Here is a 27,524-nt window from a genome sequence, read left to right as displayed (position 1 = left end):
CATTGGCAATAATCACTGTGTTCTCACAATGGCTTCGCGGGAGGGATTCCCCCATAAACACGTGCTGATGTTTTTAAGCAGGAATGAAGTGAATTTCTATCCTGCAACCCATGATTGCAGGAAAGAAAATTGCTCTATCCATGGTCAACCTTAGGGTGTCTCCAGTCCACTAGCGGAGCAACAGAGAGACCTTTGGACAGCAGCACTGACAATATCGCTTTAATTTTACATACTCCAATGCTAGCGATGGGGGGGATAAAAAAAAAATCTACTTATGGTCATTATATGGGTACATGAAGATTGCTCTATTTACTTACTATATACAGGCTTTGTGTTATGCTTATTACTGCTGCAAAGTCATTGTATATACCAACCTTGGTTCTTACTGTGAGTTTGTTTGTTGAGAGAAAACTATACAGCCTATAGGTCAGGGGTAGGCAACTTTTGAGAGGTGGGGATCTGCCTAAACAACATGGAAGAGAGCAAAAATCACCGAGCTGCAGCGCCCTTTTTCTTTTTCATACATCATGGGACACAGAGTCAGGCTAATCATTACCTGCTCAGTTATACTCCATCTTCAGGTGAATGGACACTGGCAGACCAAAGGTTTTCAGACAGGAAGTGATTCCCTATATAACCCCTCCCACACAGGAAGCACTTCAGTTTTTTACCAGTGTCTGCAAGGTGGATGGCATGGTTTGTTTGAGCTCTCTGAGCTCAAGGTCTCTAGTCCCACAAACGGCTTTATATGCTTAGTTAAATGGTACCTGAGCCTCACAAAGAAGACTCAAGATCCTGCGGGGTTTTGCCTGTAATGCCGCCTCCGGGCACTGCACCCTGTGAAGTGGAATCCTGGACACCACAGCGCTAAGGCATTCCTGAAGGGTGCTGTACAGGTCCAAGGGAGTGGACCCTAAACATGAAAAGGGTACCCATTCCTTGAAGGTCCTCAAGTGACAGGAACCCGCCGTGAAGGGTGAAGATTGGGCTCTTAGTTTCTAAGCTGCCCTGCGCCTGAACTGGTTAGTGAAACCCCTTTTACTTATTATTGTGGGGTGTCCCAGTGATTGTAACAATCAGTCAAGCTAGCTAGAGGCTGGACACGTGTGTGTGTGTGTGTGTGTGTGTGTGTGTGTGTGTGTGTGTGTGTGTGGTGACCATACGGGGGAGTTTTGGGCTAGCTATGTGTGTTTGCTAGGTGTACTTTTTTTTTGCTTGTGTTTGGCTGTTTCTTGTATGATGGCGCATGACGGTGCACCATTTCGCCTTGGTTCACCATGGTGCATGTGCAATCGCAAGAGTGCCACTGTGCCTAGCAGTTTGGCAACCATGGCACACGTGCATTTGCAAAAGCGCAGCTGGACTTGGCAGTTGTTTGTTTGGCAGCCATGGTACACGCAGCTTCGCTGCACATGTGCAATAGCCTTTATCTGGGCGCACAATGATTTGCGTCATCCACAAATACAGCCACGCACGTGCGCATGCACAGAACGTTTTGACACACACCCAGCTTATTTAATCTGTGCAGGCCAAGCATGCGGTGCTTCCAGAAGGCATCTGTGGGACACAGAGCAGGCTCTGAACAGACACTTGCAGCGGTTCTTTTTTCCCTTACCCAGGGTCACGTGAGTCACCAAGTGTTGCTTGGCAGGCTAAAGGTGCTTAGCAGGATTGTTACATAGGGGCTTGGCGAGCCCTATTAAAGGGTCTCCCATCTGAGGTGTTTTAATACTACACCCAAGTACTCTCTTTGTTGCTAGTAAATGTCTTCATAAAAGAGGAGCGGGACTAACACTACAGCGAAGGGCACACCTATGTCATCAGTAGTTCCTGATGAACCTAGTCATATCCCTAGTGTTGTATCCCCTGGAAGACCAGAGGCTTCCGGGCTTCCAAGCCGCTGCGCCTCTCTGGTATCGCGCCTATTGTCAACGCTGCTGCGTCACCCTTTATCACCAAGGATGAACTGTCCTCGGCCCTAGCCGGGTTAGAGCACAGGATTGCTGGCATGATTGCCTCCATCCCGCAGGGTAGCAGGAAGCATGACAGATCCCCCTCCCCGGAGTCTCCTAGTCTGGAGTAGGAATGGGTTGAGGATGGGGAAGAGCTTAAGGCTCAGGGCTACGTGGAGGGCCCGGCAGATGAGTCTGCTTCCGAGCAATCTTGACAAGAAGATATCCAGTTGATGTCTGCCTCTGTCACAGAGGCTTTTGATCCTGACTCTGACCGAAATGGTTCATTCTGCCTTTAAGTTGCCTCTTGCAGAGGTGACTGAGCCCCCTGGTCTTCTTTGGGATCCCTGAGGCCTCTTCAGTCCGCACAGGCTTTCCCTCTACACCCCCTTTTGGAACAGGTGGTGTATGCTGATTGGGAACATCCTGACAGGATTTTTGTTCCTCCCTTTTATATCCCATAGATGAAAAGTTCATTAAAAAATTAAGCATGCCAGCAGTAGATGCATCAGTCTCTTCCTTAAACAAGAGCTTAACTTGTCCGGTAGATAATGCACAGGGTTTGAAAGACCCTGTTGACAAGAAATTGGAGTCATTATTAAAGTCTAGCTTTTTTTTTTGGCCAGTTCAGCTATTGCTGTTGCAGCAATTGGTATCTGCCAGTCCGTAAAGGATCAGGTCAAACGGCCTGATAGGCCCAACCAGGAGGATGGTCTGCCTGAAAGTAAGACAGATATTTCTCGAGCACTGTGTTTTGCTATTGACACCTTAATCGATTCAATACAGCAGGTTTCTCGTTTGACTCTCCCGTTTGTACATATGTGCAGACTCTTGTGGCTTAAGAACTGGTCACCTGAACTTCCTTGTAAAAAGTTATTGGCAGGTTTCCCTTTCCATGGGGAATGTTTATTTGGTGATCATTTGGACAAATATATCCAAAAGATTTCAGGAGGGAAGAGTTCTCTACTTCCTGTGAAGAAAAGCACCAGATGTCCCTCGTTTAAAACCTCGGGGACTGATTTCTCCAACGTCTCAGCATCAAGGCGGTTCCGCCGCCAATAGGGCGCTAGAGCCAGGGGCAAGCCGTAGGGCCAGAAGAAGCCCTGGGTCCAAAATTCTTCTAAACCCAGCACCAAGCCTTCCTTTTGAGGGGACATCCCCACTCTATCAAGTGGGGGGAGGGCAGCTGCACTTTGCAGACGTTTTGAGAACAATAATTCAGGACGAGTGGGTCACCTCAATTATATCTTGCGGTTACAAGCTGGAGTTGCAGGGGGGTTCCCCCTCAGGATTCTAAGATCCAGCGTTCCCTCGGATCTTCCAAAAAAGAAACTTATTGCTTCAGGCACTACATCATCTAGTGCATCAAGGAATGATTGTAGAGGTTCCAGTATCCGAAAGGGGCACAAGGTTTTACTCAAACCTGTTTACGGTTCAGAAACCAAACTGGCACACAAGGCCCATTTTGGACCTAAGATCCCTGAACCAGTATCTACTGATACAGTCCTTTCAAACGTTGTCTGTCCACTCAGTAGTAGCCTCACTCCAGAGGGGAGACTTTCTAGCATACATCGATATAAAAGACGCATATTTTACACATACCTATCTTTCATCCTCATCAGAGGTTCCTATGTTTTGCAGTAGAGGAACATCATTTTCAGTTTGTGGCTCTACCCTTGGGCTTGCTACAGCTCCCCGGGTGTTCACAAAGGTCCAAGCACCAGTACTGGGTCTTTTAAGGGCCCAAGGGATCCTAGTGCTCTGGTATATGGACGACGACCTGCTCAGAGATCACTCATTACAGGCTCTAGAACAGAGCATAATATGCACAGTGCAGTATTTGAAAAGTTTAGGCTGGATCATAAATACCGAAAACTCAGCCTTGAAACCAGCTCAAAGTCTAAAGTATTTAGGTCTGATCCTAGATACAGTTCAAGCAAGAATATTCTTGCCACCTGTAAGGATCTGTGCTCCGAAGGTTCAGGTGCATCCGATAAAGGGCACTAGACAACCCTCCATTCGGCTCTGTATGAGTCTTCTAGGGAGGATGGTATCCTCCTTCAAGGCAGTGATCTATGCCCAGTTCCATTCCAGACCTTTACAACAAGACATCTTGTGATAATAATAGTAAAGATCTGCGCATATTTCAAAGTGAACTCGAACACGTGGATAATAAGTGGAATAATCCAAATCGATGCAATAAAACTTGATCCAAAATGAGTGAATGAATAAAATAAATGAATACATTTATAGTGAGTCCACAACGGGACTATCAATTAATGACCGTAATCATGAGTGTCCATAAAAGTGACAAATCTTCTAGATAAACAATGTTCTAAGATGTAGATCTTTGTGACTTGACAGCCACGAAATGCTCATAGAGCTCTTACCTCCATGAGGAGAAAAGTAAACCTCAATACGATATCGTGTGGTGGAACCAGATGTGTGGTGACTGTATTTCCAACCAACATCCGTATGGGGAATCCTAGTTGTGGGTCACGGTGTGGGATCCACATCTAGGATTCCCAATATGGACATCACACGATACCGTATTGGGGCTTATTTTTCTCCTCATGGAGGTAAGTGCTCTTTGAGCATTTCGTGGCTGTCAAGTCACGAAGATCTACATCTTAGAACATTGGCGTTTATCTAGAAGATTTGTCACTTTTATGGACACTCATGATTGCTGTTATTAATTGGTAGTCCTGTTTTGGACTCACTATATATGTATTCATTTATTTTATTCATTCACTCATTTTGGATTAAGTTTTATATCGATTTGGATTATTTCACTTATCCACGTGTTAGAGTTCACTTTGAAATCTGCGCAGATCATTACTATTATTATTTACTGTTTTTGTGTTAAGTGCACATTTTAGATTTAGCAGCGATTGTCATTATTTATAGCTTGGATTGTTCATCACTCATTTAGTAGCGCGAGGGACCTCACTTTAAAAGACATCTTGTTGGCCTGGAACAGAAGAGGACAAGCCCTGGATTATCCAATGTGCTTATCTCCTCGGGCACGCTTAAGTGCTAAACTGGTGGTTGCAGGATCAGAACCTGCAAAAGGGAAAATCCTTTCTCCCGGTAATTTGGAGAGTACTGACTACAGATGCCAGTCTCTCAGGCTGGGGAGCGACCCTAGAAGGGTTCACAGCTCAGTGGAAATGGTCAGGGACAGAACAGATACTGCCCATCAACGTCCTGGAATTACGGGCAGTATGTCTGGCCCTACGGTCCTGGACGGTGGAGCTGCGGGACTGCCCTATCAGGGTTCAGTCCGACAATGCCATTGCAGTGGCCTATATAAACCACCAAGGCGGTACCAGGAGTCGTTCAGCTCTGAAGGAGGTGAACCACATACTAGCCTGGGCAGAGGGACATGTATCAATTCTATCGGCAGTCCATATCCCGGGAGTAGAGAACTGGAAGGCAGATTATCTCAGCCATCAGCAGATGTGCCCGGGGGAATGGTCCCTACACCCGGGGTTGTTCCAGGAGATTTGCCAGCGTTGGGGATGGCCAGAGGTTGACCTATTGGCATCCAGGTTCAACAACAAGCTACAGCAATTAGTGTCCTGAACAAGGGATCCTCTGGCAATCGGAGCAGATGCTCTGATAGTTCCATGGAGCCAGTACTACCTGGTTTATGCTCTCCCTCCAATCCTTCTCCTTTCACGTTTGTTGTGCAGGATTCGAAAAGAGGGGGTTCCAGTCATTCTGGTGGCACCAGCCTGGCCCAAAAGGCCCTGGTTCCCGGAGATTGTGAGACTGACAATAGACGGGCCATGGACGCTTCCACGTCGCCCCGATCTACTATCTCAAGGTCCTACATTCCACCCCAATTTACAGTCTCTAAATTTGATGGCATGGCTATTGAAGCCAGGGTGCTGAAGGACCGTGGCCTCTTGGGACCAGTAGTGTCTACCCTAGTGAATGCTAGAAAAGCTGTCACTAGGAAAATTTATCATAAGGTCTGGAAGACTTATATTGCTTGGTGTGAAGCCAGAAAACGGCATCCTCGGAAATACGTGATTGGGATAATTCTCTCTCTTCTACTGTCAGCTGTGGAAAGCAAATTGGCTTTCAGTACAATCAGAGGTCAAGTTTCGGCTCTATCAGTATTCTTCCAAATACCTTTAGTCTCCCATTCACTGATCCGATCCTTTATGCAGGGGGTAACTCGCTTGCTTCCCCCCATTAGGTCACCCATGTGTCCTTACAGAAAGAACCATTTGAACCTATTGAAATTCCAGTAGACTTGCTGTCACACAAGCTAGCCTTCTTGATGGCCATCACCTCGGCTAGAAGGGTGTCTGAGTTGGTGGCCCTTTCGTGCAGGGATCCATACTTGATCCTTTACCTACATTCTGAAACATAAAGCTCCTCCCTTTAGGATGAGAGCTCATTCTACCAGGGGTGTAGGAACCTCCTGGCCTTTGTGCCATCAGGTATCTGTGGCACAGATTTGTAAGGCTGCTACCTGGTCTTCAGTGCATACGTTCACAAAATGTTTTCAAGTGGATGTTCGAGCAGCTGAGGATTCGGATTTCTGCCGCAGTGTACTGCGGGCTGCCGTATAAGTTCTGATGGCTATTGTATAGCAGGGTGTCTCCCTCCCCTCAAGGCTATTGCTCTGGGAAATCCCAGCAGGTAATGAATATTAACCTGACTCTGTGTCCCATGATGTACTCAAAGAAAAGGATTTTACAGGTAAGTATAAAGAAAAAATCCTATTTGTAGTAAAAAAAAAATGTTTTTAAAATGAACTAGCAAGGCCGCAATAAAAAGGATGGCATGAAAAAACTTATAAAATCATTATAAAACAAAGGTCACTGTAAAAAAAAAAATATATGTGTACATACTTGCCTATTTTCAGCCTGCCTTGGTCCGATCATGTGATCTTAAATATCACAACCAACGGCTGCTTGCAGGGGAGAAAGCTTGATGACGCCTGATAAAGCCTGGAACGGTGATGTCACCCTAAGGTTCCCATGTCAGTCGAGGTTGGCGTTCCTCCCTCTCCCCTGCATATGCTGCTGGATTACACAGGAGAGATAACATGACCAGATTGGAGCAATCTGAAAAAAGGTTAGTCAGCATAGGTGTTAGCGGTAAGAGGGCAGTTTTTAAGGCTAGTGCAAGCTGGAATTGTACTTTCAAACTACCCTCCCTATTGGTGGCTTGTGGCAGTGTTAAAGTGGAGCTCCACCAAAAAGGGGAGACTCCCCTTGTTTGCCGCCGTCCCCCCCCCCCCCCCCTCCACTGACACTTTTTGGGGGAGGGGGGAACTGGCCACCTGGCTTTGGCAGGTACCAGCTTCCACTTCTTATTTAGACCGCCGTTCATTCCCCCTCCTTCCCCGCAGTCTTCTGGGACACATCACAGGTCCCAGAAGACTATGGGACCATTTCTAAGGCACAGTGCGGCTTGCACATGCGCAGTAGGAAACAAGGCTTCGCTTCCTGTTTCCCGTACTAAAGATGCCGGCACCCGAAGCCTATTGAAGGATTGGCTCAGGTGGAGACATTGCTGCATCCCTGGACTGGTAAATGTCCTTATATTAAAAGTCAGCAGCTACAGTATTTGTAGCTGCTGACTTATATTTTTTTTTTTGGGGGGGGGGAGCCTGGAGCTTCTCTTTAATTAACTCTTTCACGCTGCAGCATAAAGTGGTTAATCAACACTGACACTGGTGCAACTAATGCAGCACAAAAAAGTTTTGTTTTTTTTTTTGTGGTTTTTTTTGTTTTTTTACTGCCACAGGTCACTTAAGCATCAGTGGCAACACATTAACCCCTTCATGCTGCACATTACTAATCTAATTTTCAATTAACCCCTTCAGCCGGGACTAGAAATCTTCTGTCGGGTGGAGATCACTCTGCCTGACAGAAGTGTTATGTATGCTTATTAGATGTGCCGAGTGCAGGAGCACACACTTGGCACCATGTGGCTCAGCTTCACATGCAGATTGCACAGGTGGCAGAAGCTGGCGGGCATGTTGGGTTGCAGTGTACCCATCAGCCGCAATCGACGGGTTGCCAACCCCCGCTCTAGGTCATTTGTCAGCAGGTATTGAAAATATGCTCATCTTGCTCTAGCTGCAAGATCTTCAAAGAATATTTCCGAAATATGTTCCTGTATGTTGGATATGCAAAGCAGCTTCATGCTGCTGCATCCTTTTGATTAAAAGAAAGCTTCATCGTTCATAGAGGATAACCCTTCCACCGGTTGTCAGTCTTCTTTACCTGACATGTTTAGGGGCAAACCTCCTTCTTTTTTGGAAACTTTTTTCAAAGTTTTGGATAGAGTTAGGAGGGATTAGGACTCCTGTCAAGCTTTTATTGCTGCCTGTGACCTCATTAGAGAGATACACCCTTCTTTGTTTGTATTTTTTGGAGGGATTTACTCTTGCTTTCTGCTTCGGCTATGAGACAGGAAGTGAAGTGAAATCTCCCCAATGGGACACAGATGGGAAAAAAATAAAATTGACAGCAGTTTTAGCCCTCCCTTACTCTACCCAAAATGGAAAAAAAATGCCTTTTAATCTTTAAAGCATATATTTCGAATGAAGGGGGAAAAAAAGGTATGTAATACTTAACCACTTTAAGACCGGGCCTCTTTTTTCAGACTCTGTGTTTACTACAAGTTAAAAACACGTTTTTTTGCTAGAAAATTACTTACTTACCCCCAAACATTATACTTTTTTTTTTCTAACACCCTAGAGAATAAAATGGCGGTCATTGCAATACTTTTTGTCACACCATATTTGCGCAGCGCACTTTTTTTTTGGAAAACACTTTTTTGAATAAAAAAATAAGACAACAGTAAAGTTAGCCCAATTTTTTTTTATATATTGTGAAAGATGTTACGCCGAGTAAATTGATACCCAACATGTCATGCTTCAAAATTGCACCCGCTCGTGGAATGGCGTCAAACTTTTACCCTTAAAAATCTCCATAGGCGATGTTTAAAAAATTCTATAGGTTGCATGTTTTGAGTTACAGAGGCGGTCTAGGGCTAGAATTATTGCTCTCACTCCAACGATGTGCGAGAGCTCTTCGGGGCAGGGCGCTTTAAAAAATGTTATTCTTATTTATTTCATTTTGTATTATTTATTTTTACACTTTAAAAAAAAAAATGGGTCACTTTTATTCCTATTACAAGGAATGTAAACATCCCTTGTAATAGAAAAAGGCATGACAGGTCCTCTTAAATATGAGATCTGGCGTCAAAAAGACCTCCGATCTCATATTTAGACTAAAATGCAATAAAAGAAAAAAAAAAATGTCATTTGAAAAAAATGACAACAGAAAATTGTGCCTTTAAGATGTATGGGCGGAAATGACGTTTTGACGTCGCTTCCGCCCTGCTATGGTATGGAGACGGGTGGGGGCCATCTTAGCCTTACTCGTCTCCATAACCAGCCACGAACAGGTCCCTATCACCTCCGCTGCTGCCGACGGCTCTGGTAAGCGGCGGCTGGGCCCCTCTCCCGCTGCCGTTAATGGTGATCTCGTGGCGAATCCGCCGCAGAGACCACTATTATCGTTAACCAAACCGCCACCTGATGAGATGGATACCTCGGTTGTGGCAGCAGCTGCTGCCATTACCGAGATATCTCTCTTCAAAGTCAGGACGTATATAGTTGTGCGGCGGTCGGTAAGTGGTACATGCCTGTTTCCAGGTTGAAGGTTTCCAGATTCAAGGTTTTATCCCTTTAACCACCTCCCACCTGCCGTATAGTAACACTGATCATCAGCACCTTGATTATCAGTGACACCAATCGGTGTCCATCAGTGATACCAGTCAGTGCAGTCTATCATTGCTCATAAATAAGTGCAGACTCTTTAGCGCACATAAGTGAAGGAAAAAAATTACTTATTTATAAAATTTACTGACAGAAACTAAGAAAAACTTTTTTTTTTTTTTCAAAATGTTCGGTCTATTTTCGTTTTTTTTTTTTTTTTGCTTAAAAAAAAAAGTGGTGATTAAATACCAGAAGGCTCTATTCCTGTAAAAAAAAATAAAATAAAGATTTCAATTGGGTACAGCGTTGCATGACCACGCAATTGTCATTCAAAGTACGACAGCGCTGAAAATTGGCCTAGGCAGGTAGGGGGTGAAAGTGCCCTATATTGAAGCAGTTAAAGACCCTGCAAGTACAGAAAATATCTTGTAATGCTAAAAATGCACTCGAGTCTTCCTTTCCAGTTGTGAGATGACAGCACACAGCTTTTTGTGGGCTGAATGTTATCAGCCCTGCTAACGTTAGTTTGGTAAACTGCTCAACCACTTCCACTCTCAGATCTCTACAGCATAAAGGCTAATCAATCCACAGTCAAGGTTAAAAACGTAGAAAGGCTCTTTGGGATAACACAGGAAAGCTGCAGAAGACACAGGACAGCTCTGAATGTCTGATGGGAGCAATATTTTATTTATTTTTTGCATGCTATCATACAAATTTGACAAAATGTTACTTAAAGTTTATTAAACAGACCAAAAGGGAGCAATAAAGAGAAATTAATTGTTGGGGTGTACATTCACTTTAACAATAATGGAGAAAGTTTTGTCACCCACCCGGATATGCAATGTGGAGATGTGTGAATCACAAGACTGACTAAGATTTTCAAATATTTTAGCTGGTACAATAGTTCACATATTGACATATTCAATAGTGTGTACTGGGCTTGTTGACTGTTGAAATGTGTGATTGGGTTTAGTTTCTCAGCATACCAGCTTCTTGCATACATTGTATGATGTGAATGTGTTTAAGAAATTGTATTGCAGTTCAGATGCCAGAGGGTTGTCTGATCGTGCCTTTATATCTCATTACAGATCCTTTTGAATAACCAAAATGATAGGGGAAGACCTCTGCCCACCCTAGATGGTGCCAGGACCCCCAGCTTGGTTATCCTACACTTACCCCAACATATGAATAAGGGAGAATTGGTCAGGTCTTTCAGAGATTTTCAGAAAATTTGGAAAATCTGTCAGCAAAATCGTGTGCTTTAGACATCAGCAGAACCTATTATCTATAAAGTGAACCCCTAAAATTGTCAAGTCTGTACATCAAGGAAAATTAGGGTTGACACATCAGGTGCAATTAAAGCAGTAAAGTTTGCTTTTTCACTTCTACCTAAAATAAGGCTTACCTGTAAGTACATTAAGTATCTCCTAAACGTGCACTGCCTGTGTTGTCACGGAGCTTGTGTACTGCGCTCTGAATGTAAGGTACACTCGACTGTGCCTTCCTTGTAAAGCACTGTGCCACGCACGTAACTCATGCGTGTGGGGGGGGGGGGGGCGCGCGATGTTATTGTGGCCTGGGCCCCCTTGTCAGCAAACCTGTGGGCGAGCCTGTCGGCGACAGCATGCCACTGGAGGGATCCGCTTTACAGGTAACTGTATACTAGCACATTATGACCTTAACCTGCAGGGGGACCTTTTTCTTTTATAAGAGAGTTTACTACCGCTTTGACCACTGGGCACTTAAACCCCCCTAACGGGACCAATTTTCAGCTTTCGGTGCTCTCACAGTTTGAATGAAAATTACTCAGTCATGCAACACTGTACCTATATGAAATTTTTGTCCTTTTTTTCACACAAATAAAGCTTTATTTTGGTGGTATTTAATTACCGCTTGGTTTTTTAATTTTTGCGCTATAAAATAAAAAAGACAGAAAATTCTGTAAAAAAAAAATGCATTTTTCTTTGTTTCTGTTATAAAATTTAGCAAATTTAGTACATTTTCTTCATATATTTTGGCCAAAATTTATACCGCAACATATCTTAGGTAAAAATAACCCAAGGTGGTGTATATTATTTGGTCTTTGTTAAAGTTTTAGAGTCTACAAGCTATGGTGCCAATCTCTGAAAATTGATCACACCTGAAGTACTGACGGCCTTTCTTGAGACCCCAAACAAGCCAGGAAAGTACAAATACCTACCAAATGACCCCTTTTTGCAAAGTAGACATTCCAAGGTATTTAGTAAGAGGCATGGTGAGTTTTTGAAGTTGTAATTTTTTCCCACAATTCTTTGCAAAATCGAGATTTTTTTTTTTCACAAAATTGTTATATTAGCAGGTTATTTCTCACACACAGCATATGCATAGCACAAATAACACCCCAAAACACATTCTACTACTCCTCCTGTGTATGGCGATACCACATGTGTGAGACTTTTACACACCGTGGCCACATACAGAGGCCCAACATGTAGGGTGCGCCATCAGGTGTTCTTGGAGCATGAATTACACATATAATTTCTTGACTATCTCTTACACTTTTGAAGGCCCTGGAGAACCAGGACAATGGAAACGCCCCAAAAATGACCCCATTTTGAAAAGAAAACTACCCAATGTATAATCTATAAGCCATATCGAGTCTTTTGAACATGTAATTTTTTTTCTACAAGTTTTTGGAAAATGTGTAAAGCATGTGCAAAGCATGTACATACCAAAAATTACACCCCAAAATAGATTCTCCTACTCCTCCTGAGTACGGCGATAACACATGTGACACTTTTCCACAGTGTGGCCACCTACAGAGGACCAACATGCAGGGAGCACCGTAAGGCGTGCTAGGGGCATAAGTTTCAAATCTAATTTGACTACCTATTACACTTTTGTGAGGCACTGTAGTGGCATGGATGATAACTGATGTGGCATGGATGGGGATGGATGAGCCGTGATGGGGATGGCTGAGCATGAATGAGTACGGCTGGATATTGCTGGGTACGACTTGAGTATACGACTGAGTATGGCTGGGTACGGATGGATAGATGAGTATGCTAAGTATGGATGGCTGAGAATGGATGGATGAGTATACTGAATATGGGTGGGTATGCTGAGTACGGATGGATGAGTATGCTCAGTATGGGTGGCTGAGCATGAATGGATGAGTATGCTGAGGATGGATGGCTGGCTGCAATGGACACATATCAGTGCTGTGGGCACTACACATCCAGTCCACAGCGCTGCTGCCACTGATCTCTCCCCCTCTCCTCGCACTGTACAGATCTGTACAGAGAGGGGAGACCGGAACCGGACGTGACGCCGGTTTGTTTACTAGTGAAAGTTCCGTCATTTGACAGAGCAATCACATGGTAAACGGCCACAATCAGCAGCCGTTTACCGTGATGCGCCGGGTCCGGTCACGGATGTTATCAGGTGCGCGCCCCAGGGGGTGCGCAAGAGCGGGATTCTGGGAGGACGTCACTGTACGCCCCCCCAGAGTTATCCGACCGCGCTGCAGCCATCATTCAGCTATAGCGTGGTCGGCAAGTGGTTAATGGCCAGTCTGGGATTTAGAAGTAACGTCGCTAGCAATATGCGAGTCTTAAAACTATAGGATAGTTCCCAGCGTTGGTGTACAAGGGACATTTTATATTCGCAGAATACATAAAGATGCAGATGGTGGCTGTGTTGTATTTTTGGGGGGGGGGGGGTTCGGGTTTTTTTTTTTTTTTTTTGGTATGACAGTTTTCAGTATTTCCAAGCTGAAAGTTTATTTCACCCTATCCTGAACAACTTCACTGTCAACTTGTTTCTCATCTTGATGGTTCTTTCTGGCACTTCCTCCTGTATTTCACCAGCTTCCTCCTAGTACACGTATAGCAGTTATACTCCTAAGGATGGCATAGACCTGAGATAATCAACTTTTTACTACCACATTCAGTGTTGATGGAGAAATCCCTCTTGCTGCGCCATTGCATTCTGATAGCAGGAGGTTTCCCCACTGTCAGAATGCAATGATCGCTGTTCAATCTAGTATGGCACAGCTGTAAGCCTACCAACACATGGCAATCCACCTAAACTGATAGGCTGGGCAAGGAGAGCATTAATGAAAGAAGCAGCCACGAGGCCCATGGTAACTCTGGAGGAGCTGCAGAGATCCACAGCTCAGGTGGGTGAATCTGTCCACAGGACAATTATTAGTCATGCACCTCACAAATCTGGCCTTTATGGAAGAGTGGCAAGAGGAAAGCCATAAGTCCCGTTTGCAGTTTGCGAGAAGCCATGTGGCGGGGGGACACAGCAAACGTGGAAGAAGGTGCTCTGGTCAGATGAGCCCAAAATTCAACTTTTTGGCCTAAAAGCAAAAAGTGTGGAAGAAAACAAACTGCACATCACCCTCATACAAATGCACGCTACACTTTTCAGATATTTATTTGTAAAAAAATTGAAAAACATTTTTTCATTTTCCTTCTACTGCACAATTATGTGCCACTTTGTGTTGGTCTATCACACAAAATCCCAATAAATTAATGTTTTTAGTTGTAACATGACCAAATGTGAAAAATTTCAAGAGGTACGACTACTTTTTCAAGGCCACTGTAGAAGGATCAATTACGGACTGTTCCTGCTAAACCAGCCTAATTTTGATCCATCTCCAGCTTTAGTCTAATGTCCATGGGCGGTCTACCAACCTCTGTCTAGAAGAAGGGTTGATCAGGCAGATTAAAAAGCTTGACCCAATTACTGTTGTTGGCAGCATCTGCCAGTAATACTCATCCCCTTCCCTTTTGCATGTCAACAAGCATGATGTTTGGCCAACCTAAGCTGTTATATTTGTGTGTCAAACTGCCAATCATGTATACATTCCAACTATCCTCATAGGTCTATAGACCACTTAATTCTCTCATCCCTAAACTTGACCACACATGTTGCAGTCTGATCACACATAGTGTAAGCTCCTACCTGACTGGGGAAGACATTGCACACATTGTTCAATTTATCACAGATTTGGCCAAAGCAAAACATACACCGAAAATGGAAAGGCTTAACCGGTTCCCGACCAGCGCACGCCGATGTACGTCGGCAGAATGGCACGGCTGGGCATATTGGACGTACCTGTATGTCCATTTGAATTCCCCGCCATGCCATTGCGTGCGCGGCGGCGCGCACACGCGCTGGCCGGGAGCTCCGTGAGTCAGGTCGCGGGTCCCGCGGACTCGATTGCCGCGGGAATACCCGCGATCGCCTCACGGAGAGGACGAACGGGGAAATGCTGATGTTAACAGCATCTCCCCGTTCTGCCTAGTGACAAGTGTCACTCGATCTCTGCTCCCTGTCATTGGGAGCAGAGATCAGTGATGTCACACACCAGCCCATCCCCCTGACAGTTAGAAATCACTCCCCTAGGACACACCCCTCCCCGCCCCCTAGTGGTTAACCCCTTCACTGCCAGTGTCATTTACACAGTAATCAATGCATTTTTAATCGAACTGAACGCTGTATAAATGACAATGGTCCCAAAAATGTGTCAAAAATGTCCGCCATAACGTCTCAGTCACAATAAAAATCGCTGATCGCCGCCATTTCTTGTAAAAAAAAATTTTTTCATAAAAATGCTATAAAACTATCCCCTATTTAGTAAACGTATAACTTTTGCGCAAACCAATCAATCAACGCTTATTACGATTTTTTTTTTTTTACCAAAAATATGTAGAAGAATACGATCGGCCTAAACTGAGGAAAAAAAATGTTTTTTTATTTATTTTTGGGGGATATTTATTATAGCAAAATGTAAAAAATAATGCGTTTTTTTTTTTCAAAATTGTCGCTCTTATATTGTTTATAGCGCAAAAAATAAAAATTGCAGAGGCGCTCAAATACCACCAAAAGAAAGCTCTATTTGTGGGAAAAAAAGGACGTCAATTTTGTTTGGGAGCCACATCGTATGCCTGCGCAATTGTCAGTTAAAGCGACGCAGTGCCGAATCGCAAAAAACGCTCTGGTCAGGAAGGGGGGAAAATCTTCCGGGGCTGAAGCGGTTAAAGCTCTCACTTAAAGCTCTCAAACTTCTCATTCTGTTAATACATTATAGGTTTTCATATTCACAAAAAAAAAAAACACCTAAAGGGGACACGCTAACTCAGCTCTGTGCAAATGTGCCCTGAAACCTTTTAACCCATTTACCCTTTTGTGTGCGTTAAAGCAATGGGGTTTTCTTGCATTATGGTGCCCTGCTGTAAAGAAGCACATTCATTTTGAGTAGGTTGGTAGCATATCTTAACGCACAAAAATGGCACCTACAGCATTTTTGGAATACCACAATGCATGCTAAGCATGTGCATTGACAGTTATTGTACATGTATGTTGGGTTGAAATTTATGTGCTTTGAGGTAGAACAAACATTTTTTTTTTTTTTACCAAGGATTACCACAAAACATGGGGGTGTGTGAAACCAGCCTAAGAATTGCTCATCTACTGTGGATGCAGGAAGTATTCAGAGCTTCACTTTTTTTTCCACATTTTGATATGTTACCGCCTTATTCCAAAAATGTATTAAAATCAAAGGTTCTACAAAAACAGTACCCCATAATGACAACGTGAAAGAAGTTTGTTTGATATTTATTAAAAATAAGAAACAAAGAAAAAAAATCCTTGAGATGTTTCTACAACTTGATTGGCGTCCATCTGTGGTAAATTCAGTTGGACAGGATTTGGAAAGGCAAACACCTGTCTATATAAGATCCCACAGTTAACAGTGCATGTCAGAGCACAAACCAAGCCATGAAGTCCAAGGAATTGTCTGTAGACCTCCCGAGTCAGGATTGTATCGAGGCACAGATCTGGGGAAGGGTACAGACAATTTTCTGCAGCATTGAAGGTACCACTGAGCACAGGGGCCTCCATCTATAAATAGAAGAGGTTTAGAACTCTTCCTATAGCGGGCCGTCCAGCCAAACTGAGCGATCGGGGGGGAAGGGCCTTGGTCAGGGAGGTGACCAAGAACCAGGTGGTCACTCTGTCACAGCTCCAGCATTTCTCTGTAAAGAGGAGAATCTTCCTGAAGAACAACCATTTCTGCAACACTCCACCAATCAGGCCTGTATGGTAGAGTGGCCAAACGGAAGCCACTTCTCAGTAAAAGGCACATGACACCCTGCCTGGAGTGTGCCAAAAGGTACTTGAAGGACTCTCAGACCATGAGAAACAAAATTCTCTGGTCAGATAAAAAAAGATTGAACTCTTTGGCCTGAATGGCAAGCGTCATATCTGGAGGAAACCAGGTACCGCTCATTACCTGGCCAATACCATCTCTACAGTGAAGCATGGTGGCAGCAGCATGCTGTGGGGATGTTTTTCCGGCGACAGAACTGGGAGACTAGTCAGGATCAAGGGAAAGATGAATGTAGCAATGTACAGAGACATCCTTGATGAAAACCTGCTCTGGACCTCAGACTGGGGCGAAGGACAACGACCCTAAGCACACAGCCAAGATAACAAAGGAGTGGCTACGGGAAAACTCTGCGAATGTCCTTGAGTGGCCCAGACTTGACCCCGATTGAACATCTCTGGAGAGATCTGAAAATGGCTGTGCACCGACGGTCCCCATCCAACCTGATGGAGCTTAAGAGGTCCTGCAAAGAAGAATGTAAGAAACTGCCCATAAATAGGTGTGTCAAGCTTGTAGCATCATACTCAAAAAGACTTGGCTGTAATTGGTGCCAAAGGTGCTTCAACAAACTATTGATCAAAGGCTGTGAATACTTATATACATGTGATTTTTATTTTTAATACATTCACAAAGATTTCAAACAAACTTCTTTCACGTTGTCATTATGGGGTTTCGTTTGTCGAATTTTGAGGAAAATAATTAATTTAATCAATTTTGGAAGTGAAGCTATGTGAATACTTTCCGGATGCACTGTAACAAAGCGTATAGCTAGCGACATTATTAGTGATGTTCGAATTAGGGTTATCAGAGTCATTAATTTCATCTTGGAATCCAGGCAATCCTAATTTACGAAATGCATAAATGCATGAATCCTTAGACAAATCCATATGTATTCAAGGCCATAAAAATCACAAATTGTTGATTTACTTGGGTTTCAAAAAATTTGCTCATCTTTATCTGGTTGTTAATTGTCCTCCATATATATTGCTACTAGTAAAAGTATGCAGACAAGGTCCTTCGTCCAGTGTGACATTATTACTTCAAGGTAAAAGAGAACTCTCTCCATTTATATTTTTTTAAAACTTGTGGTTTACATGGACATCATTCTTCTTTTTTTTTTTTTTTTTTTTTGGGTCACCCCTGGACACCAAATCCTAACTCATCTTAGAAGTAACTGCAACTGTTCAGGTCTTTATTTAATAAATTTATCTGAAAATTCTATCCAGAATGTGTTCATATGTTTGCTGCTATGATAAGGTACCAAAAGATTCCTCTTAATGCATGCTAGCCTTTGTATTATGAGCCTCTGCAAAAACAAACAGGCACCGCAACCACTTTTGTGTAAAAAAAAAAAAAATACACACACACACACACACACACACACACACACACACACACACACACACACACACACACACACACACACACTCACACTATCTCACAAAAGTGAGTACACCCCTTACATTTTTGTAAATATTTTATTATATCTTTTCATGTGACAACACTGGAGAAATTACACTTTGTTACAATGTAAAGTAGTGAGTGTACAGCTTGTATAACAGTGTAAATTTGCAGTCCCCTCAAAATGACTCAACACACAGCCATGAATGTCTAAACTGCTGGCAAAAAAAGTGAGTACACCCCTAAGTGAAACTGTCCAAATTGGGCGCAAAGTGTCAATATTTTGTGTGGCCACCATTATTTTGCAGCACTGCCTTAACCCTCTTGGGCATGGAATTCACCAGAGCTTCACAGGTTGCCACTGGAGTAGTCTTCCACTCCTCCATGACGGCATCACGGAACTGGTGGATGTTAGAGACCTTGCGCTCCTCCACCTTTAATTTGAGGATGCCCCACAGATGCTCAATAGGGTTTAGGTCTGGGGACATGCTTGGCATGTCCATCACCTTTACCCTCAGCTTCTTTAGCAAGGCAGTAGTCTTGTAGGTGTGTTTGGGGTTGTTATATTGAAATACTGCCCTGCAGCCCAGTCTCCGAAGGGAGGGGATCATGCTCTGCTTCAGTATGTCACAGTACATGTTGCCATTCATGGTTCCCTCAATGAACTGTAGCTCCCCAGTGCCAGCAGTACTCATGCTGCCCCAGACAATGGCACTCCCTCCATCATATTTGACTGTAGGCAAGACACACTTGTCTTTGTACGCCTCACCTGGTTGCTGCCACACACGACACCATCTGAACCAAGTAACTTTATCTTGGTCTCATAAGGCCACAGGACATGGTTCCAGTAATCCATGTCCTTAGTCTGCTTGTCTTCAGCAAACTGTTTGCGGGCTTTCTTGTGCACCATCTTTAGAAGAGGCTTCCTTCTGGGATGACAGCCATGCAGACCAATTTGATGCAGTGTGCGGCATATGGTCTAAGCACTGACAGGCTGACCCCCCCACCCCTTCAACCTCTGCAGCATTGCTGGCAGCACTCATACGTCTATTTCCCAAAGACAACCTCTGGATATGACGCTGAGCATGTGCACTCGGCTTCTTTGGTTGACCATGGCGAGGCCTGTTCTGAGTGGAACCTGTCCTGTTAAACCGCTGTATGGTCTTGGTCCCCACGCTGCAGCTTAGTTTCAGGGTCTAGGCAATCCTCTTACAACCTAGACCATCTTTATGTAGGACAACAATTCTTTTTTCAGATCCTCAGAGTTCTTTGCCATGAGGTGCCATGCTGAACTTCCAGCGACCAGTATGGGAGAGTGAGAGCAATGACACCAAATTTAACACACCTTCTTCCCATTCACACCCGAGACCTTGTAACACTGAGTCGCATGACACCGTTTAGGGGTGTACTCGCTTTTGTTGCCAGCGGTTTAGACATTAATGGCTGTGTTGAGTTATTTTGAGGGGACAGTAAATTTACACACTTATACAAGCTGTACACTCACTACTTTACATTGTAGCAAAGTGTAATTTCTTCAGTGTTGTCACATGAAAAGATATAATAAAATATTTACAAAACTGTGAGGGGTGGTACTCACTTTTGTGAGATACTGTATATAGTACTCAATTTTTTTTTTTTTTGTTTAAATTTTAAAAGTGTTATAGATTACACAGGTTAAAACAATATATATGTATATGCTTTCTAATGCAATAATTATGTTGCCTCAATCATATATGTCCCATCCAACACCTACTAGCACCCTGTAGATTTTACCCTATATTATAGGGGGACTGGGCATCGATGGCTCCCGATCCATTTCTTGGATGAACTCTACTAATTCAAGAGAATAATTGAGGACAGTTCTAGACTAAAAATAGAAAATAATTATTGTAAGAATATAATGTCCAAATATATGTGATGTGTACATCAGCTCATTAATTCAAGATATTAAGAATGCAATGATGTGGGTAACAAGTACATGAGTAATTGCAGTGCTGGGAGGCCTGGAAAATGGGACAATTCCTTGGAGATCAGGTAGGGCCATGAATTTGTTCTCAGAAAATATTAGCAGTGCACATGTTTTGTCGCTCTGAAAGCAGAATGGTCTTGTTCACAACCTTCACTGGGAAAAGATCAATTGAAGTGCTTGGTTACTATGAGCTACAAAGTTCAGACACTTTAACCACCCGCCGTAAAGCAAAATGACGGCGGCAAAGTGGTTGTGTTATCCTCATCGGACGTCCTATGACGTGATCAGGATAACAGAGCCGGCGCGCGCCCACGAGGGCACAACACGACGATCAGAGGTGCTGTGTGTCAGTCTGACACACCTCAACTCCAATCGTGGTATGAAGCCTCTAACAGAGGCTTTTTACCACGTGATCAGCTGTGACCAATCACAGCTGATCATCGCGTGAACCAGGAAGTGCCGGTAAACGGCTTTCCTTGGTTCACGCTGACGGGGAGAGCCGATCGGCGGCTCTCCCTGTCAGAGGGTGGTCTGTGCTGATAATCGGCACAATGATTGTCAGCACAGCCCTCGTCAAAAGGTGCCCATCACCTGCCAGCCTGTCTCCCTCTATAAAAGCCTGTCAGTGCCCACAATGGTACCAATCAGTGCCCTATCAATAATGCCTGTCAGTGCCCCATCAAAGTGCCAATCAGTGCCACTTAGTAATGCCTGTCAGTAGCTCCTCATCAGTGCCGCCTATCAGTGCCCATTAGTTTTTTGTTTGTGTTTTTTTATTGTCTTTTTTCGTTTAAAGCGCAAAAATTAAAAATCGCAGAGGTGATCAAATACCACCAAAAGAGCTCTATTTGTGGGAAGAAAATTATAAAAAATTAGTTTGGGTACAGTGTTGCATGACCACACAATCTTCATTCAAAGTGCGACAGTGCTGAAAGCTAAAAATTGTCCTAGGCAGGAAGGGGGGGAAATGCCTGGTATTGAAGTGGTTAATAAATAAGGTCCGTAATGTTTTTATGTACACTGATTGATTTATTTTTTTACCCCACAATAAAATCTCACTGTCCCTGTTTTGGTTCTCTGCCATAGGGATTGACAAGGAAAATGTGGAACTGTCTCCCACCACTGGTCACTCAAACAGCGGTAGAACGCGCCATGGTTCAGCAAGCCAAGTGCAAAAGCAAAGAAGTGCTGGCAGCTTCAAACGTCACAGCATCAAAAAGATTGTGTGATTTTTTTTTTTTTTTTTTTTTTTTTTTGGGGGGGGGGGGTTTGTTTTTGTTTTTTTATTATTTCTTATTTATTTTAAAGTTCCTTTTCTAAAACTGACTTAAGCGGGCGGCTTATCCTTGGCCCCGGCACAATATGATGCTGCACTTAATTTTTTTTTTTTTTTTGCCGTTTTCCATGCAGTCAGCCATGTCGCCAGAAGATCAATACATCGAAAGCATCGTTTGGACTCTATACCATTTGGTTTCCTTATACATTTTTCCTTTGTTTTTCCTTTTCCAGTTATTTCCAGTCCTTGAGGGAACCATGGTCACAAGCGTATCAATGCCTTGTGAATTTTAGAATGAAGAAATTTTGTATTTTGATAACGGTGGCCCTGCCTTTACTGCATTAACTGTGTAAACCTTAGTGGCATTCTCATGAGTCTTTTTTGCCTTGTCTTTTTTATTATTATTTGTGTTTACTATGTTTTGCATTTAACTAAATATTAAAGCTAATCCTTTATAGTGGCTTTGGTGGGAAAAGAAACCAGTTTAAATCCTCCCCTTTAAAAAACACTTTTAGCTGTGGAATTTTTTTTACCTATTTGCTTAAAAAATAATTTCCTGTCCCAAATAAATTTTTTTTTTTTTTTTTTTTTTTTTTTTTTTTTTTTCTAATGGTACTTTGTTGAAACAAATATGAACTGGTGTCTGAAAAGGGCCACCATACTAATTAGATTTTTGGGTACTTGCAATAAATTTGTTAAAGTAATTATATTTTTATTCCTATAAAATATATATATATATATCTATCTATTCCAAATGTTTGCGCTGTTAACGTATTACAGCATCTCTTTCATCTGAAATGCATCATTGAGTTCTGTCCTTACAATGCACTATTTATGAAAGGCAGAATGTATTCTGACATTAATGTGTTTGAAATGTTATGTAAATATATTTGTGTATTTGGGGAAAAAAAATACTGTGGTGTTTTCAGAGTAAAGATATGGAAAGTAAATTGGGTGCATCTGAGTAGTAAAAGGGCTTTATTTCCTTTCTGCTTGATGATCGTTTCCTTAACCCTTCCAGAGAGAGGTGTTAAAAGATTTCTTGCACTTAGGGGCATAATCTGTGTTAAAGGTATATGCCCTCATGATTGGAGCTTCATTCTCAAGTCTCAAAGGACATATAATTACTCTTTGGAGATGCTCACTTTTCTGTGCAATGTTAAAGTTTTAAAACTTGGGGAAGGGGAGTAAGGCAGGTGCCTTTTGTTCAGGCCAGCAAATATAATGGTACTTTTGAACTGACAGGATCCTCCTTGGAGGGGCTGCATCATGAATTGTGTGATGCAATTTTCGTAGATATGGTAATAGTTAGCAGTCTATTGTCTTAGCCACCCTTTAAAACTATGGTCTTTCCTGTTGACCTATAAAATTTCACATCTACTGTATTACTTGTAGTACTAAAGCTGGCTATATAACATAAATCCATTAAGTCATAATGCCCAAAATGACTTGTCCTTTAACTATAATAATCTATTTACAGACCGGTTACATTTTCCATATAAAATAGATCATGATGTCCAGCGTTACCATAGTTTTTTTTTTTTCTAATATAACAAAAACATTTATTGTACAGGGGGCATGAAAGCTAAAACTGAAGGCATGTTCTATCACTGTGAAAGGTTTGAATTCTAGCATTCGGTAAAGTATTAAATGACTGACTAACCATTTGATACTGTCTTGCGGATATGTGTCACTACAGCAAATCTTAGGGGTATAATGCTATGTATCGGAATACTTTGCAGAAGGGAGGCGATTGCTGCGCAGGGCTTTAGACACTTGTCCAGAACATTCTTAACTCAGAGGAAATCAATCCTTTTTGACAAATTTTGAGCAAAAGGGAAAGACATCTAGGTGCTTGCATTTAGGGCTTAAATATATTTACTGCTGAACACGTAGAATTGAAATACTTAGAATGCTATTCTACAACTTAGATCTTGGACTAACGACCAAGAATGGCTTTAAACGAAAACACAAAATATAGTTCAATGTAAGAAAACTATAGAGTGATTTAAATGTATTTCAGTAAATCAAACTCCACAGCTAAACAAATATAATGGTACAACTAAGTGTTGGGATTTAATAATTATAGCACATAATCTGCATTTAACCATATGATAACGCGTATTTCACAGATGTAAATAAGTGTCTTATTTTGTTGTTTTCTGACATTGTGATTTTGTTTTGTTTACAGTCCTGGAAAAATAAAACTGTGGACAGAAACCTATTATGCAAATAGTCTGCCAAAATCCCAGTGTACTTCTGTTTAGCTGTAGCTGGTGTTAATGACATGAAGGACAAGGCTTTACATGGACAGTGCAAAAACGTACATGTAAATGCATCGAGGATTCTTAGCACAGCTCATGTTGGGGAGGGGGGAGACCTGGAGAAAAGGAAAAGGAAAACTGTTGCCCCAGCTTCTCTGAAATCTGTGGACAACACCTTTTTGATTTCCCCTTTTTTCTAGTTTTTGTGAGCTGCTGTATGGAATGAAGTCATTTTTTTAAAAAAATGGAAGTAACACATTTGGAGAAATGTTTTTTGCTAACAGACTGATGGACTTCAATATCTACATCAGAGATGCTTTTGAATAAATATATATATATATATATATATATATATATATATATATACACACACACACACGTATGTGTGTGTATATATGTGTATATATATACATATATATATACATATGTTCCCATATAGTTTTACATTTACATTTTTTGTTATCTGTTCGGTAATACAAATGACAACCATATCTATCTGCCTGTCAAGAAATTACATGGGTAAAAGGTCGTTCTTTAACTGCAGCAGATTTACCAAAGCAGTCTTTCTTTAGCACCATGCTCTGACATAAAATATCTAAGTTGCTGAGAAGAGACAGGTTGATTGTGTATTTGAAATATTATTGCAAAGCAGGGTTAGTAACGCTCCAGTAAAGATAGTGATTTAATTTTGTAAAGAATAAATGTAGAAATCAGCTGGTATTGCACAGCTGTAGTCAAATGAGTTACCCCACTACCCTAGCCTCATTCTTGCTGTGTTTGATGTAGAGTATCCAGAGCAGTGTGTTGACTGCGGCTGTACCTCTCCACTATAGAGCAATACCATGAGTTGCATGGCATTGCTGTTAATGGCTGGCAATTTCCAGTGGCGATTGCTGGACAAACGGAGCATGAACAGATGCTATTTATCAATGTAGATGTACTGTAAGTTATATTCCACTCTGAGTAAAATGGCCAATGCAGGCAGGGTGCCAAAGTATATTACAATGCACCGTGCCCTTTTTTTGTGCAAAATATGCAGTGTTATTGGCACACCTGTAGGTATCTGCTGACACCCCTCAAGCCCACCCGATATACTCCCGTATTTACTTTCGCCTGTTCACAATATCTTCCAGCACACAACAAAGCTTATTTGCTTGTTCAGCGGCATGATAGTGCACTTTTTTTTTTTTTTTTTTTTCAAAAAGAGGTGCATGCATATTATGTGCTCCTTCCATATTCAAGCATCGTTGAACCACTGGAGAAAGCATACTGCGCATGCACTGGGGATAGAGCACACAGTGCACATGGAGCTCTGCTCTGTCCCAGTGCTATTAGGGAAGAGCAAAGGTAAATAAAAATATAGGAGTATATCTGGCAGGCTGCTGGGGTGCCTGCTTCGGCCTACAAGTGTGCCAGTCTTGTTACACTGTATTTTGAAAAAGGCACCATGCATTGTAATATACTGAGCTCCCATGCATGGGTCATTTTACTCATAAGGGGACTATGCCAATAATGTTCATAGTCATTCTATGGTGTTCTTATGTCATGGAAGTATATTTATATAGTTCTGTGTACCATTTCAGTTGCATACCTTTCTGTACCTGCTACACGGCTTAGTAAAGAATACAGTATATGGGCACCAACATAATGTATTTTTGACTTGAAGTAGATAAAAAAAAAATCAGTTTGAGGTATACAATTCTCTAAAATGATGCCTTTCTCTACAACATTCTTCCTTAAATTGTTCATGTGGTTCTATAAAAAGCTATGTGTGCTATAAAAAGCTTGACACAGGTTTTCTCACCCACTGTATTTGAACACTAAAAAAAAATGTTTTGCTGAAATGTGCTTAAATTTTAGATAAAACTTTAACTGAAAAAGAAAAAAAATACTAAGAAGTCTGAGCTGCATTTTCCAGGTTATATTTCAGTTAATTCTGCCATCAGATAAAGCATATAATTGTGAGAAATATGGACTGTTGGTTTGTATGAAAAGCAAAATTGGTGCCCATAGCAAACCTACACTTGTACTCTTTTTTTTTTTTTTTTGAAATCTTATATATAAAGATGACAGGCACACTCTGATTGGTTAGTCATTCCTGTAAATTTATTCTTATGTTGGTTAAAAAGACCTTTGTTGAACATTTTCTATCTGAATTATTTACTGTTCATGGTTGAATACTATGTATTTATCCTTAAACATGTCTGATAAACAGTATGAATCTCTGATGTGCATATTGGTTTCAGTCTATGTATATGGGTATATGGTTTTGCAAGCCTGGGTAATGTCCTGTTCCTGGTGGGTGTGGGCAGTCTGTAAGGTTTTTAACATTCAATTTTAGGCAGTTTTTCCCTCCCTCTTTAAGCATGTGTTTTCCAATGTTATGCAACAGACTTTACCACAGAAAGTCACTTTTAAGTGTTAGCAACATTACTTTTTTAATGCAGTAAATTCATCTGTAAATATTTTTTGTGTAAAATTTGACAGAAAGGTATATTTACTACACTGTAAATACATGTGACAATATATTGTATTATTTTGCTTTTTTGTAAAGCAGTAAGTTGCTGTACATGTATAACATAAAAAATTTGAATATTCTAGTGTTAGTAATTGTTAACTTCTCTCCTTCCTGCTGTTGAGTATGTCATTTAAATGAAAAAAAGAAAACCTGATGCTGTGTTCTACAAACTCTCACTGTGTATGATATATTATTTCCTTTCGGGCCATACAGTTTCAGCTGTTCCTTTACTCACTATCCTGTTAATATTGTAAGCAAGTGTATGCCAGCAGGAATAAAACTGCCACCGCCAGCCAAACTGGCACCTAGATACAGTTAGCAGATATGATTTATCATAACTGTTTTCTCCCCAATGTCCCCTCATGTATGTACATCCCCTTTTTTGAAGTAAAATGTAAATTCAACCTGCTATCATGTGTTTTTGTAGTAATTACTATTACGGCAATTAACTGATAAACTAATCTAGTGGCAACCTTTCATTACCAAAATATCCTGTTCCTCCAAACTGGCACAGGTATTACATAGCCAAATGTTAGTGTCACATTGATAAATTCTCTAACATGTAGGCTTAAACTGAAAATCCAATTGCAAAGTGACACTTTCATTATGGCCTTTTGGGAGAGGGATTAGACACATCCAGTCCTTAATCTTTCACATACTATGGTAAATTGTTGCAGACATTAACTAGTCAACACATCTTTTCTATAATAATTTTGACAAAGCTGACATTGCCATATTTTACAGCATGTATTGAGACAAGTGCATGTGAACTGTCTCGATCCTAGATTGGTCTCCTGGGAATTGGCAATAAAATTACCTGCTCTCATTGGACTCTACACAAGTGAGAGGGCTGGCTCGAGGGTAATGTCAGTGGATGGGTGGTAGAAACAGGGAAACACTTGGGAAAAGAGGGGAATGCTGCACACCCCGAATATTGTCAAAAAAAAAGGGAAATTTTCCCCCAAATGGGAAGGGGTTTTCTAGGCAACAAAGCGATAGAAGAATGATATCACAGGATATGGGATTACTGAACTTTATTAAGACAAGAATGACGGTAAAGTAAAAATATGAGCTGTGATACAGGAAATATATAAACAGCATAACCGCACATGGGAAACTAAACACATTGTACAAAATATTCAAGCACTTGGGTAGATCCTGACATGTTTCGACCCCATCGGGTCTTCTTCAGAGGATATGTATGCGCTGTAGGGAAATTGCATGTATAAAGA

General features: G+C 41.9%; 1 protein-coding gene across 2 annotated transcripts in view; it reads left to right on the top strand.

Annotated features, from left to right (window-relative positions):
* Positions 1-26,701, top strand: part of NF1 (neurofibromin 1) — a 496,399-nt gene extending 469,698 nt beyond the window's left edge. For both annotated transcript variants that reach the window (XM_073615002.1, XM_073615001.1), the window contains one exon: positions 21,321-26,701. In XM_073615002.1, coding sequence (XP_073471103.1) covers positions 21,321-21,463 — 143 coding nt within the window. In that variant the 3' untranslated portion in view covers positions 21,464-26,701. The remainder of the gene's footprint in view (positions 1-21,320) is intronic.
* The last annotated feature ends 823 nt before the right edge of the window (positions 26,702-27,524 follow it).

The sequence above is a fragment of the Aquarana catesbeiana genome, linkage group LG02 (genome assembly GCF_042186555.1).
Source record: "Aquarana catesbeiana isolate 2022-GZ linkage group LG02, ASM4218655v1, whole genome shotgun sequence".
Lineage (NCBI taxonomy): Eukaryota > Metazoa > Chordata > Amphibia > Anura > Ranidae > Aquarana > Aquarana catesbeiana.
Note: the sequence above shows the minus strand (reverse complement) of the source record. Positions and strands in the feature narration are given on the sequence as shown.